At 38.2% G+C, this 17011-nt stretch overlaps 1 protein-coding gene across 1 annotated transcript; it reads right to left on the bottom strand.

Moving 5' to 3' along the window:
* Positions 1 to 463: 463 nt before the first annotated feature.
* Positions 464 to 3416, bottom strand: LOC119524063 (C1GALT1-specific chaperone 1-like). Its single transcript, XM_037822732.1, is given in 3 exon segments — positions 464 to 1473; positions 1476 to 2009; positions 3322 to 3416. Coding segments are annotated over 2 exon segments (954 nt in total). The 5' UTR covers positions 2005 to 2009; positions 3322 to 3416; the 3' UTR covers positions 464 to 1048.
* Between the last annotated feature and the right edge of the window lie 13595 nt (positions 3417 to 17011).

The following is a 17011-nucleotide window of genomic DNA, read 5'->3' on the forward strand; positions in this document are numbered from 1 at the left end:
GACCTCCACACCAAACACAGTTGGATATGGTGCAACCACGAACCTGGGAAAAATTGCAGAATTTGAACAGGTAAATGAAAACCAGGACAGAATCAACTCAGGTAAGTGCAACTGACAGACTGCCAAAACAAGTTCTTCAAAGGAGACTTCCATGAACTCATTTGCCCTGTTGGAGTAAATAAATCTTAACTGATAAATTTTTATGTAAGCTGTAGCTAGGAGCTTGATTAATGGGAAACCACACAGTTAAATGACATTACTTTCTTCATAGCCACCACTCCAATTTCAGTATCTGCATAGAAAAGTACAGAGAGTCACATTGAAATTGTGTAGGCTAAGGAATACCCCTAAATTAGCTCCCAGGAAAATTACTTCATCTTTATAAGTAATTTTCACTTTACTCTCAGGGATAGATTTCAACTTTCACTTTAACATTGGTTAGGAACATTTCCTTAGTTAATTTTCACTTTACTCTCAGGGATAGATTTCAACTTTCACTTTAACATTGGTTAGGAACATTTCCTTAGTTACTTGGTTATACATTTTGAGAAGGCAAATCCATTGGCACTTGGGGAGGCTTAGAACATGAATCCACATTAGAAGTAAAGGAAACATACAGCTAACATTTCTACCTTTATTGCAAATTCACAACTAGAGATTCTATTTGCATATCGTCAAAAGCTAGAAAGACACATTGCATTTTTAATCAGTCACCAAAAACGTGCCACATTAGATTTTAATGTTCATAATTTAGAATTTATCTAATAAATACAGTATTTACAAATATACCCTTTACTTGCAAAATTATTATTCTTAAAACATTATCTTTCCAACCCATTTGAAATTTTTCGTATACGTTTTAAGGGAAAAAACCCCACCACATTAAAAAATGAACCACTAAACTTGAACAAGTGATTATACCAGTGCTACCAAATTACAAAAAGAAAAATAAAATGAAACATATCACTGTGTTGGATATGTAGTTGTTACCATAAATAATGACAACACATCCTATACAGTGATTATATACACGCTCTTGTTCCAGTTCTCAGTCATTGTCAGAACCATTTGGAGGTAAGAAAACCAATGCATCATTAAAATTATGCCCAAATGCCCTAAGATGGTATACCCCATACATCATCACATGCATCTGATTAGGAGTCAGTCCATTAAAAGTAACAGCCATATCTGAACAACATCCTTCTACTACCTGGTGGGGGTGATTAGTCATTGCTTCTTTAATAAAAAGCCCAACAGATTTGGTGTTAAACACATCTTTTCTTTCAGAATCTTCTGCATTTTCTGCAAACACTCCAGCATATTTCAGGCAGACTGCTAGTTGCTTATCTTCAGATATCTTCCAAATCATCCCTCCTTGTTCAGGACACTTTTCAGGGATACTGAGAAGGCTGTCAAGTCTTTTAAATGATTCTATACTTACAACAATTCCTCCTTCCATATTCACATATTCAAGTCTCCAGATTTTATAGTGTGGCCTAGATAGAAAGGCTGTGATGGATCCTTTTTCAACAAAAAGTACTTTAAGTTTTCAATAATAGCAAACGTAGTGGGATGTACAAGGAAGAACCAGTTGTATTGGTCTCTGTATTTATCAAAGGCATATTTGTAAGCTCTTCTCATCATTAACCACAAGTCATTTGTTTCCATGTTAATTGACTCAAACACTTTAACATTTTCAGAACTGAAGAACTCTGCTTTGTCACAATGTTTGGTCCAAGTCTCCTTCACTGCAGCCCAAAGACTCACATCTTTGGGTTTCACAAGGATTATACAGTATACCCGAAAGCTCTTACTGAGCTCCATGTGTTCATCTTCTGAAATTTTCAAGATATCTTCTTTGTTAGGAGCTTGTAGATGATGATGCTTATGGTGGTGTATTCTATTTCCATGACCAATCCTAATGTGCCCTAGCATAGTGATCAAGGCACAGAAAATGCTTCCAAGCATCATACCCTTCAAAAATGAACTGCTTTCAGAAAGCATTTTTCCTATAAAGAAGAAAAAAATCCTTAAAATACTCAGTAGAAAGGATTAGTCTAGTAATTTGATTTGGTACTTCTTAAATACTTACATTTTGACCTTAATGTTAAAAAAAGTTCCTGAGTTTGACATCAAATTAGTAACATATAGTACAAAGAACTATTAAGAATCTTCAGCTTCCAATATTTGACATCAAATTAGTAACATATAGTACAAAGAACTATTAAGAATCTTCAGCTTCCAATAGTATCTGATTACTGATCAGTACTAAAACTGGAACTTTGTGGCAACTATTCTATGGAGTAGAATTTGGTGTCAGAGTGTATTTTTTGCACTTCATCTATGGGGATTTAATTAACCAAGTACTTAAAGCATTAGCCCTAGAAACCAATGTTACAAAGGTTGTTCATTCATCATTCTCTTCAAATGAATTTTGCTTGACTTGCTTGCATTATAGTATTCAAATATCTTTGCAGATATAAATGGACTTCAGACCAAAACATTCAATTTATCAGATAAAACTACCTGCAACTGGTAAACAACCAACGGTATCTATGGTAATATTTCTGTTCTCAACCTAGTGCTTTATTTAACTGATGGTTGCTGTCCTCAGGTGTTTTGACTACATCTAAAACCCGTTTCTTGAGATTGATAGCATATAAGTTAATATGTACACTTTTATTCCTAAGTTACATGGTTTCCAATACAATATCTCAACTAAATGGTGTATTAAAAACCCATAATGAAGACAGTTAAATTATTTGGATGAGAACTGAGTCAATATAGGCATATCTGGGGAACATTAATGAACATTTTTATTTCCTCAAAATGCATTTTATTCTTCTTTAGGACAGTAAAAAGGGAATTTTTTTCCCGTGCAAGTAAAAGAAAAGCCAATATTAAATACAACTGCTGAAAAAAATTGTATGCTACCCATTTATGCTAGTAAAGGCAGGAATTTTCCCAATCTCCCCTCCATCTCCACAAATAATGTTCTGCTGAGCTACTTAAGATTTTTCCCTTGTCACTTAATGTTGAAAGGGGCCTAAAAAACTGTCATTTCTCTCATTTTTACAGATAGGGAAACTGAGGTACAGAGAGGTTAAGTTATTGACCCAAAGTAACACAGCTGGTCAGCAGAAGTGGAACTAGATCTCCTGAAATCAGTTTAATGATTTTTCCATTACAGAAGGATTAACTCCACAGTGCTTCAAACCATATTATTGAGAATTTAATAAAGTAGTCCCTGAATAACCTTGTTTTCATACAAATGGAAAACAAGGAGAGGAACTGGTTATATAATTGATATTTTGCACCCACCATCAGCATACTGCTATAAGAAAACCACCCTCTCTGTTTTCTTTTAGAGAAAATGGATTTTGAATTCTTCTAGAAGGACAACGTGTGAAATAGGTTGGCAGATGAAATTCCTGATAGTTGCGGGAGGGGGAAGAAGAGGCAGGGCAGTTTACTGTGTCACTCAGAGAACTTGATTTAAAAAAAAACAAACAGCTCCAAGAAGGAAAACAGACAGGAAGCAAGCACTGAATTAAAATTAATTCATACAGGAATTTGCACTTCATATTACACAATTTTCATTATTTCTGGCCAACATATGATAATTCATATGTCTCAGCTCAATAATGGCAAACGTGTGTGTCAGAATTCTTCCTGATGGTGATACTACTCAAGGCTGCAAAAGTATTGAACAAAACCCAATAAGTCTATAATTTTAAATTAAAATCATCTGTGCAAATTGGGGATGTACAGAGAGGGGAACTTAAAACTAGACATGAGCTCAAACGAAGCAGAAACTACCAGAGTGGCTGGGATAAATTATTTTAGAAGGTGAAGGCGGTTGGCCTGGAGAATGAAAAAAGGAAGACGACGACGAAATGAACAGAAGTGAAAGGAGAATACGGTCACCTCAAGACCCCGTTGAAGGGATCAAAGAAGAACCTCTAGAAGCGGCTCTCCATCTCCCTCACTCACTATTACTCCCACTGCACCTGCCCTGGAGCATGCTGGGCGTGGGCTAAGATTTAAGATCTCCAGAGGGGAGGGGTAGGGTCAGGCCGCTCCGTGTGAGGACCAAGGCACCCGCACTCACCCGCGTCTGGAATGGCGGAGGGAAGGAGATAGGTGGAAAAAGGAAGCCGCGCACAGCTTTCCTCTCACGTCGGCGCGCCACTCAGTTACGCTCGGGATCGGCTGCTCTAGCTGCAGGCGGTGGCCTCTCATTGGTGTCCCCAAAGGTTGGAAAGGCCAGGAAATGGACGCCGCCTCAGCTGGGACAACGGGGTGGGGGTGGGGGGCAAACGTGCCCTCAGTCCGAGAAGCCGCCAGCCGTGAGCGCATGCAACAGCAAGGTCCGCGCATACACTACGTGCTCGTTTCTCCCGCCTCACGCCAAGTTCAGAGAAGTGCAGCCAGCTGGCGTGATCCTTAGCCAGCCTGTACCCAATGGGCTGTTCGGAGAGGCGTGCGTGCGTAGGCCACGCCCACACCTTCCACCTTTCCGCTTTCCTTGCGTAGAAATTTGCGAGAAAGTTTCCAATTGTTGTAACCGTTATATCAGCTGTCTCACCGTGTTCTTTAAATTCTGCTTATGTCGTCGCGCAGGGGCTCCACTCAGTATTCATGGGTTGGGACCAAAATGCAAGCTACTGAAATAGTCCTGGAAGCATGAGGGCAAGGATTCGCTGTGGTTACTGATCAGTGTTACCCTTAGAAAACATGGTTTTAAATAGGCCTGCCTGATCCCTCATTAAACAGAGAAACAAGTCTCTTTGCTGAGGTGAGAAGGTGAATTTATTGAAGATGCGTTAACAAGGAACTGGAAGGAAAAAAACTTTCCAAGACCAGTTCAGAGTGACAAGAGTAGATTGGGCTTTTTTTTTTAACCTCAAACAGACAAAGGAATGACTAGGATCCAGAGGAAAGCAGAAAGGGAAAAAAAAATAGGAGAAAGCTGTTTGTTCAGCATCTCCTGTTATCTTGAAGTCCTTTCTTCATTCAGGCTTGTTTTTCAAGAAGATACTGCATATTAGACCATATGGTGATAGCCCTCATATCCTCCTGCAGGCAATGCTGGGAAAGTTCCTGGGAACAGAGTTAAGTTTTTTTGTTGTTGAGGTTAGAGGAACAGCAAGTTGTTTTAACAACGGCTTTTTAAGCTTAGAATAACTCAAGGCTGCTTGAGTAAAGTGATCATAATAAACAGTTTTTTTTTTTAATTTCAGCTACTGAAGAGTATACTAAGCATTTCCCAGCTGAAGAATTATATTAACTGTTTTTTTTCTACTTACCTGGCTGTCAACAGGATCTGAAGCCACACCGCCTGGGATCTAATACTATCTTCACTTACTTTCATGTCCTGGGAAAGTTACTTCATCTCATTATGCCTTAGTTCTCTCCCTTATAAAATATAGAACATATTACAGTAGTGCGTATTTCATAGATGATTAAATGAGATATTGTTATCACTCCCTTAGCAAAAGACCAAGCATAGAGTAAACATTTAATGAATGTTGGATGTTATTATTCACCCCTGTATCTCTACTGTTTAGCCAAGTGCCAGCATGCAGTAGACAGTATTTGTGGAATTAGTGAATGTTGGAGCTATATATGAAGAAACCGGTCTAGAAAGGATAAGGAACTTTCTAAAGGGAACACAGTTAGAGAAAGACAAGAGGTGGGACTAGAATCCAGGTTTCCTAATTTTGAGTGCAGTGCACTCTTTCTGCTAAACAGATTGCCTTTTACATTCATTTTTTGTGTGTGTGGCACAGGGAGTTTTTGGTAAAAAGCACAATTTCCCACAAATATTTAAAATGTATTGTCATTGTTAGATTCTTCGGTGGTGGCTTACACGACCTAGAGTTTCCAAATACAAATATATTCAGTATTTGCAATGGTTAAGTAGACTGAACCATTCATTCACTGACCATTCATTCAAGGAGCAAATAGGTGTTAGGCAATTACTATCTTGACAGCACTACCCTAAATTCCGGGTATATAGTGGTGGACAAAAGAAGACCCAAGCTGTCATGGAGTGATCAGTCTAGCAGGAAAGAAAGTTATTAAAGAATTCATTATAAATAATTATAATGGTAGTATGTTCTCCAATGGAATACAAAAAATGAAGTTTAGAATTGCAATGGAATGTAATACTGCAGAGTATCTCCATTATATTTTAAGTGATACATAGTTTCATATTTTTATTGTCATATTTCAATATTGTGTATATGTGTATATAGGTTTAAGTGAAACAAGTTGCAGAATAATGTGTATAGCATGATTATTCTTTGATAAAAACAAAACATTTTATGAATGTGGACATATGCGTGATCTGTTTGTGTAGGCAAGGAGAGGCTGTTGTAAAGAAACTGAGCAGGCTGTAAATGTTGATTATATCAGGTCTGGGTCAGGGTGATTAGCTTTGTCTTTATAAATTTTTGTATTACATTGCTTCACTGGTTATAACATTTACTTTTTCTGAATTTGAAAAATAGCAAATAAAGAAAAATTAAAAATTAGAGGGTGTGTCAGTTTGTATATACTATGTCCCTCAGAAAAAGCCATATTCTTTAATGCAATCTTGTAGGGGCAGAGGTATTAGTGTTGATTAAGTTGGAACATTCTGATTCAGTGTTTCCATGGAGATGTGATCCATCTAACTGTGAGTGACACCTTTGGTTAGGGTGTGATTTCTGACTGAATGTTTCCATGGAGGTGTGCTCCTGCCCCATTCAGCTGGAGTCTTATAAAGGGGCTCACAAACAGAAGAACCTCAGAGAGCAACTGAGAGTGATACTTTGGAGAGGTGCTGCAGCTGAGACAAACACTTTGGAGATGGCCATTGAAAGCATACTTTTGCTGACACTTTGCCCCAGAGAAACTAAGAGAGGACAAAAGCCCCAAGAACAACATTTTGGAGAACACCATTTATTTATTTAAATTCATTTTTATTGAGATATATTCACATACCATGCAGTCATACAAAACATACATTCAATTGTTCACAGTACCATTATATAGTTGTGCATTCATCACCAAAATTAATTTTTGACATTTTCATTACCACACACACAAAAATAATAAGAATAAAAATTAAAGTGAAAAAGAGCAATTAAAGCAAAAAAGAACACTGGGTGCCTTTTTTTTTTTTTTTTGCCCCATCTTTCTACTCATCCATCCATACACTGGACAAAGAGGAGTGTGGTTCATATGGCTTTCCCAATCACATTGTAACCCCTCATAAGCTACATTTTTATACAATCATCTACAAGATTCATGGGTCTGGGTTGTAGTTTGATAGTTTCAGGTATTCACTGCTAGCTATTCCAATTCATTAGAACCTAAAGAAGGTAGTTTTTGTTGTGCATAAGAGTGCCCACCAGAGTGACCTCTTGTCCCCTTTTGGAATCTCTCCACCACTGAAGCTTATTTAATTTCCTTTCACATCCTCCTTTTGGTCAAGAAGATGTTCTCCATCCCATGATTCTGGGTCTAGATTCCTCCCCAGGAGTCATATTCCACATTGCCGGGGAGATTCACTCTCCTGGGTGTTAGATCCCATGTAGCAGGGAGGGCAGTGATTTCACCTGCCAAGTTGGCTTAGCCAGAGAGAGAGGGCCACATCTGAGCAACAAAGAGGCATTCAGGAGGGGGCTCTTAGGCACAATTAAAGGCAGGCCTAGCCTCTCCTTTGCAGCAGCAGTCTTTTTTTATTTTTTACTTTATTTTTTGAAATAAATTCAAAGTTACAGGAACAGTTGCAAAAACAATACTAACTCCATACACAGAACTCCATCATACCCTGACCCCCTCCCCCGATAGCCCAATCCACCAACTTCAACATGCTGTCACATTGCTATTTCTTTCCCTCCCTCCCTATCATCCATCATCTATTGCTCCGTCTTCTGAACATATGAGAGCTAGCTGCACACACCCTTGAACAAACACTGTAATTCACATATACACTTCCCATGAATAAGAACATTCTTTTATGCAATCCCATTAAGCGCAGCTAAGAAGTACAAGAGATTCAACAATGATACAAAGCTTACATTCTATATTTCCTTTTCCTTATGTCTTAACTGTGACCCTTTGAGCCTCCTGTCCTCCATCCTCCAATCCCATCCAGGTTCATCCTTGGCATTCAATTGTCATCTATTTAGACTGTCTTTTTTTTTTTTCAGTTGTGGAAACATATATACAGCCTAAATCTTCCCATTCCACCCCCTCCCTAGCCCTCCATTAGTGGAATTAATCACATTTAGAATGTTGTAATGCTCTTTCCCACCATCCATTACTAGAAATTTCCCTTCACCTCAAACAGCAACCCTACACTCATTTCTTAACTTCCCATTGCCCCTTCCCCCATTTCTCTTAATCCATACTCTACTTTTCATCTCTATGGTTATATTCTCTGATAATTTCTTTGTGTTTACTGTGGGGCTTAAAATTAACCTCTTAAATCCATAACAATCTTGTTTTTCTTTGATACCACCTTCATTTCAATAGGACACATAAACTATGTTCCTATACTCCTCCATTCCACCACCTTTATGTAGTTGTCTAAAATTACATATTTTATGTTGAGTTCAAAACCACTGATTTGTCATTAGAGTTTGTGTATTTTATATCATGTAGGAAGTAAATAGTGGAGTTACTGTTCAAAAATCATTGACTTCTATTTGTATTCCATTGTGGCTGGAGAATGTGCTTTGAGTATATTCAAATTTTTTTTAACTTATTGAGGCTTGTTTTATGTCCCAGCTTATGGTCCCTTCTGGAGAAAGATCCGTGATCACTAGAGAAAAATGAGTGTCCTGGTGATTTGAGATGTAAGGTTCTATATATGTCTGTTAAAATTCTCTATATCTCTTTCTCTTTTCTTTGTTTCTCTGTTGGTAGGGCTCCCTTTGGAAGCTGAAGTAGGGCAGGTCTTTTATTGGCAAAGTCTCTCAGCATTTGTTTGTCTGTGAAAAATTTAAGTTCTCCCTCAAATTTGAAGGAGAGTTTTGCTGGATAAAGTATTCTGGGTTTGAAATTTTTCTCTCTCAGAATTTTAAATATGTCATGCCACTGCCTTCTCGCCTCCATGGTGGCCGCTGAGTAGTCACAACTTAGTCTTTTATGTTGTTTCCTTTGTATGTGGTCAGTTGCTTTTCTCTTGCTGCTTTCAGAACTTGCTCCTTCTCTTCAGTATTTGAGAGTCTGATCAGAATATGTCTCGGAGTGGGTTTATTTGGATTTATTCTATTTGGAGTTCGCTGGGCATTTATGCTTTGTGTATTTATATTATGTAGAAGGTTTGGGAAGTTTTCCCCAACAATTTCTTTGAATACTCTTTCCAGACCTTTGCCCTTCTCTTCCCCTTCTGGGACACAAATGAGTCTTAAATTTGGATGTTTTATTTTATCTATCATTTCCCTGAGATCCATTTCGATTTTTTCAATTTCTTTCTCCATTCTTTCTTTTGTTCTTTCATTTTCTGTTCTGTGGACTTCTAGGACACTGAGACATTGTTCAGCTTCCTCTAGTCTTGTATTGTGAATATCCAGAGTCTTTTTAATTTGGCCAAAAGTTTCTTTTATTTCCATAAGATCTTCTATTTTTTTTAATTTACTCTTGCAATGTCTTCTTTATGCTCGTCTAGGGTCTTCTTTATGTCACTTATATCCTGGGCCATGGTCTTCTTGATGTCCTTTAAATCCTTTGCCATGTTTTCATTCCTCAGTTGTAGTTCTTTGATTAATTCTGCCAAGTACTGAGTCTCTTCTGATATCTTGATTTGCGTGTTTGGAGTTGGATTCTCCATATCATCTGTTTTTATCATATGCATTAAGATTTTCTGTTGTTTTTGGCCTTTTGGCATTTGCTTTGCTTGATAGCGTTCTTTCAAGTTGTAAAAAAAAGATACCAATCTAATTTTTCAGAAACACAGTTTGGTGGTGTACACTTTCTCTAACTAACCAGCAGATGGTGTCTGTGAGTCACCTATACCCCTCAAGTCAGTTCTCAACCTTGTCCCCATGGTGTGTGGGGAAATGATTCTTGTGGGGTTCAGTTGGAGAACTCAGTTTGGGTGTGTTGCTGGAGCTGTCTGCCCTGAATGTGAGGCGTGTGTACGGGTGGCCAGGGAGGAAGGACAACTTTAATATTTAAATCCCCCAGGTTCCCAGAGATTCAAGGCCGCCACAAGAGTCTAAGCCTTCATTTCATTTCAGCCCCAGACCCTCTCTCTTGCTGTCCCACAAACCACCGGACTTGGCGTAGTGTCCCTTGGTTCTCTGAGTGGGTCCCCCCTCCCAGCTGCAATTCTGCAGGAGCTCTGCAGGGGGAATGCCGTGCTACATCACAAGTGTGCACCATCCCTCAAGGAAAGACCCGGGCCACCGGGCCATGCAGTGGTGCTCTCAGCCTGATGCAAAGATAGCCAAATAGGGCATCTCAACCCCCCCTTCGCACAGTTCCTCCTTCCCAGCTCCAGGACAACTGGCGGGGCTCTGGGCTGTGGGCATGGCCCTGGGCAGGAGTTTATCCAGCCCTCCCAGGAGCCAGCTGCAAGCAGCGGGGTTTCTTTCAGCTTCCAGCTCTCCCCTTTATTCCCCTGGCCCTGAGGGTATCTGCAGTGGACTGTCCTCCAGGCCAGACACCTAGAGGCTGGCCCAGCCCCCTCTTGCTGTGTTTTAGTGTGTGGTTCCCAATCCCGCAAATGCAGCAGCTCCTGGGTTTTTCCTTTTTTTTTTTAAAGAGCCAGTCAGTCTCCAAATGCCAGGCCCTGGCTTCCCCACACTGCCGTGTGGCTGTGGGTGTTCCAGCCAGCTTACTCACTCATTTAAGAATGCAGAATCCTGGTTTCACCAAGCGTACAGCCCCTTTGATACTAGCAGACCTCGTCCAGCTGGCGCATTGCTGTAACTGGTATTCTGGGTCACTTTCTGGTTTTTATCTAGTGTTTTTCATGGAGGTGTTTTTTTTGCCCTGTCTCACCTAGCTGCTATCTTAGTTTCTGCTGCAGCAACAGTCTTGCCAAGGGCAAGTCCCGTGGTAGAGGACTCAGCCCATCAAACCACCAGTCCCCTGTGTCTGTGAGCACATCAGCAACCATCAAGGTGGGGAAGCCCAACACCCCTGTGCTGGAGAACACCATTCTGAAACACAACCTGGGAGCAAGCAGATGCCAGCCACGTGCCTTCCCAGCTAACAGAGGTTTTTGGATGCCATCAGCCATCCTCCAGTGAAGGTAACTGATTGCTGATGTGTTACCTTGAACACTTTATGGCCTTAAGACTGTAACTGTGTAACCAAATAACCCCCCTTTATAAAAGCCAATCCATTTCTGGTGTTCTGCATAATCGTAGCATAAGCAAACCAGAACAGAGATGTGCCAGTTTGGATATATTATGTCCCCCCAAAAGCCATATTCTTTGATATAGTCTTGTGAGGGCAGACATTAATCTTTTGATTGAGTGTTTCCATGGAGATGTGACTAAATCAACTGTGGGTTAGACTTTTGATTTAATTATCCCCATGGAGATATGGACCCTGCCCATTCAGGGTGGGTCTTGATTAAATCACTGGGGTCCTATGAGAGAGAGACATTTTGGAGCAGGCCATTGAAAACTGATGCTTGGAGATGCAGACCAAAGGATATTTGGAGATGCTAAACTAAGACATGCTAGCCCAGAGTTTGCACCAGAGGAACTAAGAGAAGACCCTCAGATGGTTAGATGCACTGCAGCTGAAGAGGCTAAGAGAGACAAGTCCAGAGACATTTTGGAGAATGCCATTTTGAAATGCAACCCAGGAATGGCAGATGCCAGCCAAGTGCCTTCCCAAGTAACAGGTGTTCTGGACACCATCCGCCATTCTTCAGTGAAGGTATCTTCTTGTTGATGCCTTAGTTTGGACACTTTTACAGCCTTAGTACTATAAATTTGTAATCAAATAAACCCCCTTTATAAAAGCCAATCCATTTTTGGTATTTTGCTTAATGGCAGCATTAGCAAACCAGAACAGAGGGACAAAAATAAAAAGAGGAAAAGATACCAATAAAAATTACTAAAAAGTAATTTAGAATATACTAAAGAGTGCAGAGAATGAGACTCTCCTGCAAAAAGAGACCAAGAATGGACAAATAGAAAAGGCACTCATAATTCAGAGACAGTGATAAGGAGGCAATTAAAAATGTTTCTTCTTTCAAGTACAGGAAGGTAGGGCAAACTGAAAGTACTGATACAAGGTGTTCTGAAACAGAATAAACCACAGGATTTTCAACACCAAAAGAACTGTTAATGAGAGATTGTCTAAGAACTTAGATCTCTACTTAAAGCAGAGCTTAAATATACTTTAAATTTGAAATGAACCTAGAGAGATGATTGATTCATAGATGCATGATTGCATTTTATCACCATTCCATATTGTAACTGTGGTGGTTTGAAACTGTATGTACCCCAGGAAAGCATGTTCTTAAAGTTAATCCTTTTCTGTGGGTGTGGACCCATTGTTAGTAGGATCTTCTGATAAGGCTACTTTAGCTAAGGTGTGACCCCTTCATTCAGGATGGGTCTTAATCTTTTTACTGGAATCCTTGTAAGAGAATGAAATTCAGACAAAGAAAGCCATGGAAGCAAGAAGCAGGAAGCAAGGAAACCTAGAAGAAAAAGGAGAGACCAGCAGACATTGCCATGTGCCTTGCCATGTGACAGAAATCCAGAATCATTGACAGCTGGTCTTCAGGAAGAAAGCATCATCTTGATAATGTCTTGATTTGGACATTTTCACAGCTTCAGAACTATAAACTTGTAAGCTAATAATTCCCATTGTTAAAGTCATGGTATTTGCTTGAGAGCTTAGCAAACTAAAGCAGTAGCCTTAGTAAAAAAATACACACAATTAGTAAGTATTAAAATTAAGAATGTATATTCTCCTTGGCCAAGTGAACACACCTCTAGTAATCTCTCCCACAGGAATTTAAGCACCGTAATGTAAAATTAAAAATATATAAGAGTAAACACATTATTGTTTATAGTAGTAAAAGTATGAAACAATCATCAATAAGGGAATGATTAAATTAATTTTCATATACCCATGTAATGGAATATTAAGCTTAAAAATGAACCAGAGAGCTTACTTATTTCACTAACCTGCACTAAAAATGTCCCTAAACTCACTAACCTGTATGTTATATGGGGTGTTGATTTAGAATTTGGTTGCCTTTGTGTACATGGCTGGCAGGGCAGAACTGCATTTGATACTGAAAACACTGCATTTTTTGTAAGGAACTTCTATATGCATGCATTATTCAGCATGAGAATTCATTAATTTCTGTAATTAGTGATTCACTTGCATGTGAGCATGCAAATTTTCAAAATCTGGTCAGTGGCCATGGGAAATTAACATGGGCTTTCCAGAAAAGTACACTGGACTAATAAACATTGAAGAAAATCTAATATGAATTGTTTTTCTAATTTTTTTAAATTAGCAAAGTTGTAGGTTTATAGAAAAAATCATGTAAAACTAACAGCTCCCATATACAGTTCCCATACTCTGTCCCATTGATGCTTTTCACCCCTTTGACAAAGTCCTTTGAAGCACAGAAGTGTTCAATCTTGAGGATTTCCCATTTATCTATTTTTTTAATCTGTTGCTTGTGCTTTGAGTGTAAGGTCTAAGAATATAACTCCTATTACTATGTCTTGAATATATTTCCCTACATTTCCTTCTGGGAATTTCATGGTGCTGGCTCTTATATTTAGGTCTTTGATCCACTTAGATTTAATTTTTGCATAGTGTGGGAAGTAGGGGTCTTCTTTCATTACTTTAGATATGGTATCCAGATCTCACAGCACCATTTAGTGAAGAGACATTCTGTCCCAGTTCAGTAGATTTGGGGGCCTTGTCAAAAATCAAATGACCCTAATTCTGAGGATCTATTTCTAAACTCTCAATTCAATTCCATTGATCAATATGTCTATCTTTGTGCCAGTGCTATGCTGTTTTGACCTCTGTGACTTTATAATAAGCTTTAAAGTCAAGAATTGTAAGACTTCCTACTTCATACTTATTTTTCAGGATTTTTTTTTTTTTTCTATTTAAGGACATTTTCCTTTCCAAATAAATTTGATAACTAATTTTTCCAATTCTGAAAAGTAGGCTTTTGGGATTATGATTGGTACTGCATTGAATCTGTAGATCAATCTGGGTAGAATTACACCTTAATGACATTTAGTCTTCCTATTCATGAACATGGAATGCCTTTCCACTATTTAGGTCTTATTTGATTTCTTTAAGCAATGGCTTGTAAATTACTGAATAGATGTCGTTACATCCTTGGTTAAGTTTATTCCTAGATACTTGATTATTTTAGTTGTTATTGTGAATGGAAATAAAAGGCATCTGAATTGGAAAGGAAGAAGTAAAACTTACATTATTTGCAGATGACATGATCCTATATTTGGAAAATCCAGAGAAATCTACAACAAAGCCATTTGAGCTAAAAAAAAAACAAATTCAGCAAAGTGGTAGGCTAAAACATCAATGTGCAAAAATCAGTGGTGTTTCTAAACAATAGGAATGAGCTAACTAAGGAGGAAATTAAGAAAAAAAATTCCATTCACCAATGATTCAAATATTTGTTCATTTCGTATTGTCTATCATTTCCCTGAGATCCAATTCAAATTTTTCCTTGTTTTTCACCATGTATTCTTTTGTGCATTTGAATTCAGTTGCTCTGTCCTGAATTTTGTTTAATCCTTCTTCTGCCTCATTAAATCTGCTGTTGTGTGTCTGTAGAATATTTTTTGTTGTTTGTTTGTTTTTTAATTATTCATTTTATTGAGATATATTCACATACCACACAGCCATACAAAACAAATCGTACATTTGATTGTTCACAGTACCATTACGTAGTTCTCCATTCATTACCAAAATCAATCCCCGACACCCTCATTATCACACACACAAAAATAACCAGTATAATAATTAAAGTGAAAAGGAGCAACTAAAGTAAAAAAGAACACTGGGCGCCTTTGTCTGTTTGTTTGTTTGTTTGTTTCCTTCCCCCACCTTTCCACTTATCCATCCACAAACTAGACAAACAGGACTGTGATCCCTATGCCCCCCCCCAATCCCACTGTCCCCCCCTCATAAGCCACATTTTTATACAATTGTCTTCAAGATTCATGGGTTCTGGGCTGTAGTTTGATAGTTTCAGGTATCCACCACCAGCTACCCCAATTCTTTAGAACCTAAAAAGGGTTGTCTAAAGTGTGCATAAAATATTAATCTCAGATAAAATAGACTTCAAATGCAGGGATGTTTTGAGAGACAAAGAAGGCCACTACATACTAATAAAAGGGGCAATTCAGCAAGAAGAAATAACAATCGTAAATGTCTATGCACCCAATCAAGGTGCCACAAAATACATGAGAGAAACACTGGCAAAACTAAAGGAAGCAATTGATGTTTCCACAATAATTGTGGGAGACTTCAACACATCACTCTCTCCTATAGATAGATCAACCAGACAGAAGACCAAGAAGGAAATTGAAAACCTAAACAATCTGATAAATGAATTAGATTTAACAGACATATACAGGACATTACATCCCAAATCACCAGGATACACATACTTTTCTAGTGCTCACGGAACTTTCTCCAGAATAGATCATATGCTGGGACATAAAACAAGCCTCAATAAATTTAAAAAGATTGAAATTATTCAAAGCACATTCTCTGACCACAATGGAATACAATTAGAAGTCAATAACCATCAGAGACTTAGAAAATTCACAAATACCTGGAGGTTAAACAACACACTCCTAAACAATCAGTGGGTTAAAGAAGAAATAGAAAGAGAAATTGCTAAATATATAGAGACGAATGAAAATGAGAACACAACATACCAAAACCTATGGGATGCAGCAAAAGCAGTGCTAAGGGGGAAATTTATAGCACTAAACGCATATATTAAAAAGGAAGAAAGAGCCAAAATCAAAGAACTAATGGATCAACTGAAGAAGCTAGAAAATGAACAGCAAACCAATTCTAAACCAAGTACAAGAAAAGAAATAACAAGGATTAAAGCAGAACTAAATGACATAGAGAACAAAAAAACAATAGAGAGGATAAATATCACCAAAAGTTGGTTCTTTGAGAAGATCAACAAGATTGACAAGCCCCTAGCTAGACTGACAAAATCAAAAAGAGAGAAGACCCATATAAACAAAATAATGAATGAAAAAGGTGACATAACTGCAGATCCTGAAGAAATTAAAAAAATTATAAGAGGATATTATGAACAACTGTATGGCAATAAACTGGACAATGTAGAAGAAATGGACAATTTCCTGGAAACATATAAACAACCTAGACTGACCAGAGAAGAAATAGAAGACCTCAACCAACCCATCACAAGCAAAGAGATCCAATCAGTCATCAAAAATCTTCCCACAAATAAATGCCCAGGGCCAGCTGGCTTCACAGGGGAATTCTACCAAACTTTCCAGAAAGAACTGACAGCAATCTTACTCAAACTCTTTCAAAACATTGAAGAAAATGGAACACTACCTAACTCATTTTATGAAGCTAACATCAATCTAATACCAAAACCAGGCAAAGATGCTACAAAAAAGGAAAACTACCGGCCAATCTCCCTAATGAATATAGATGCAAAAATCCTCAACAAAATACTTGCAATTCGAATCCAAAGACACATTAAAAAAATCATACACCATGACCAAGTGGGGTTCATTCCAGGCATGCAAGGATGGTTCAACATAAGAAAAACAATCAATGTATTACAACAAATTAAAAACTCGAAAGGGAAAAATCAATTGATCATCTCAATAGATGCTGAAACAGCATTTGACAAAATCCAACATCCCTTTTTGATAAAAACACTTCAAAAGGTAGGAATTGAAGGAAACTTCCTCAACATGATAAAGAGCATATATGAAAAACCCACAGCCAGCATAGTACTCAATGGTGAGAGACT

The sequence above is a fragment of the Choloepus didactylus genome, chromosome Y, assembly GCF_015220235.1.
Source record: "Choloepus didactylus isolate mChoDid1 chromosome Y, mChoDid1.pri, whole genome shotgun sequence".
In the NCBI taxonomy this organism is placed as follows: domain Eukaryota; kingdom Metazoa; phylum Chordata; class Mammalia; order Pilosa; family Megalonychidae; genus Choloepus; species Choloepus didactylus.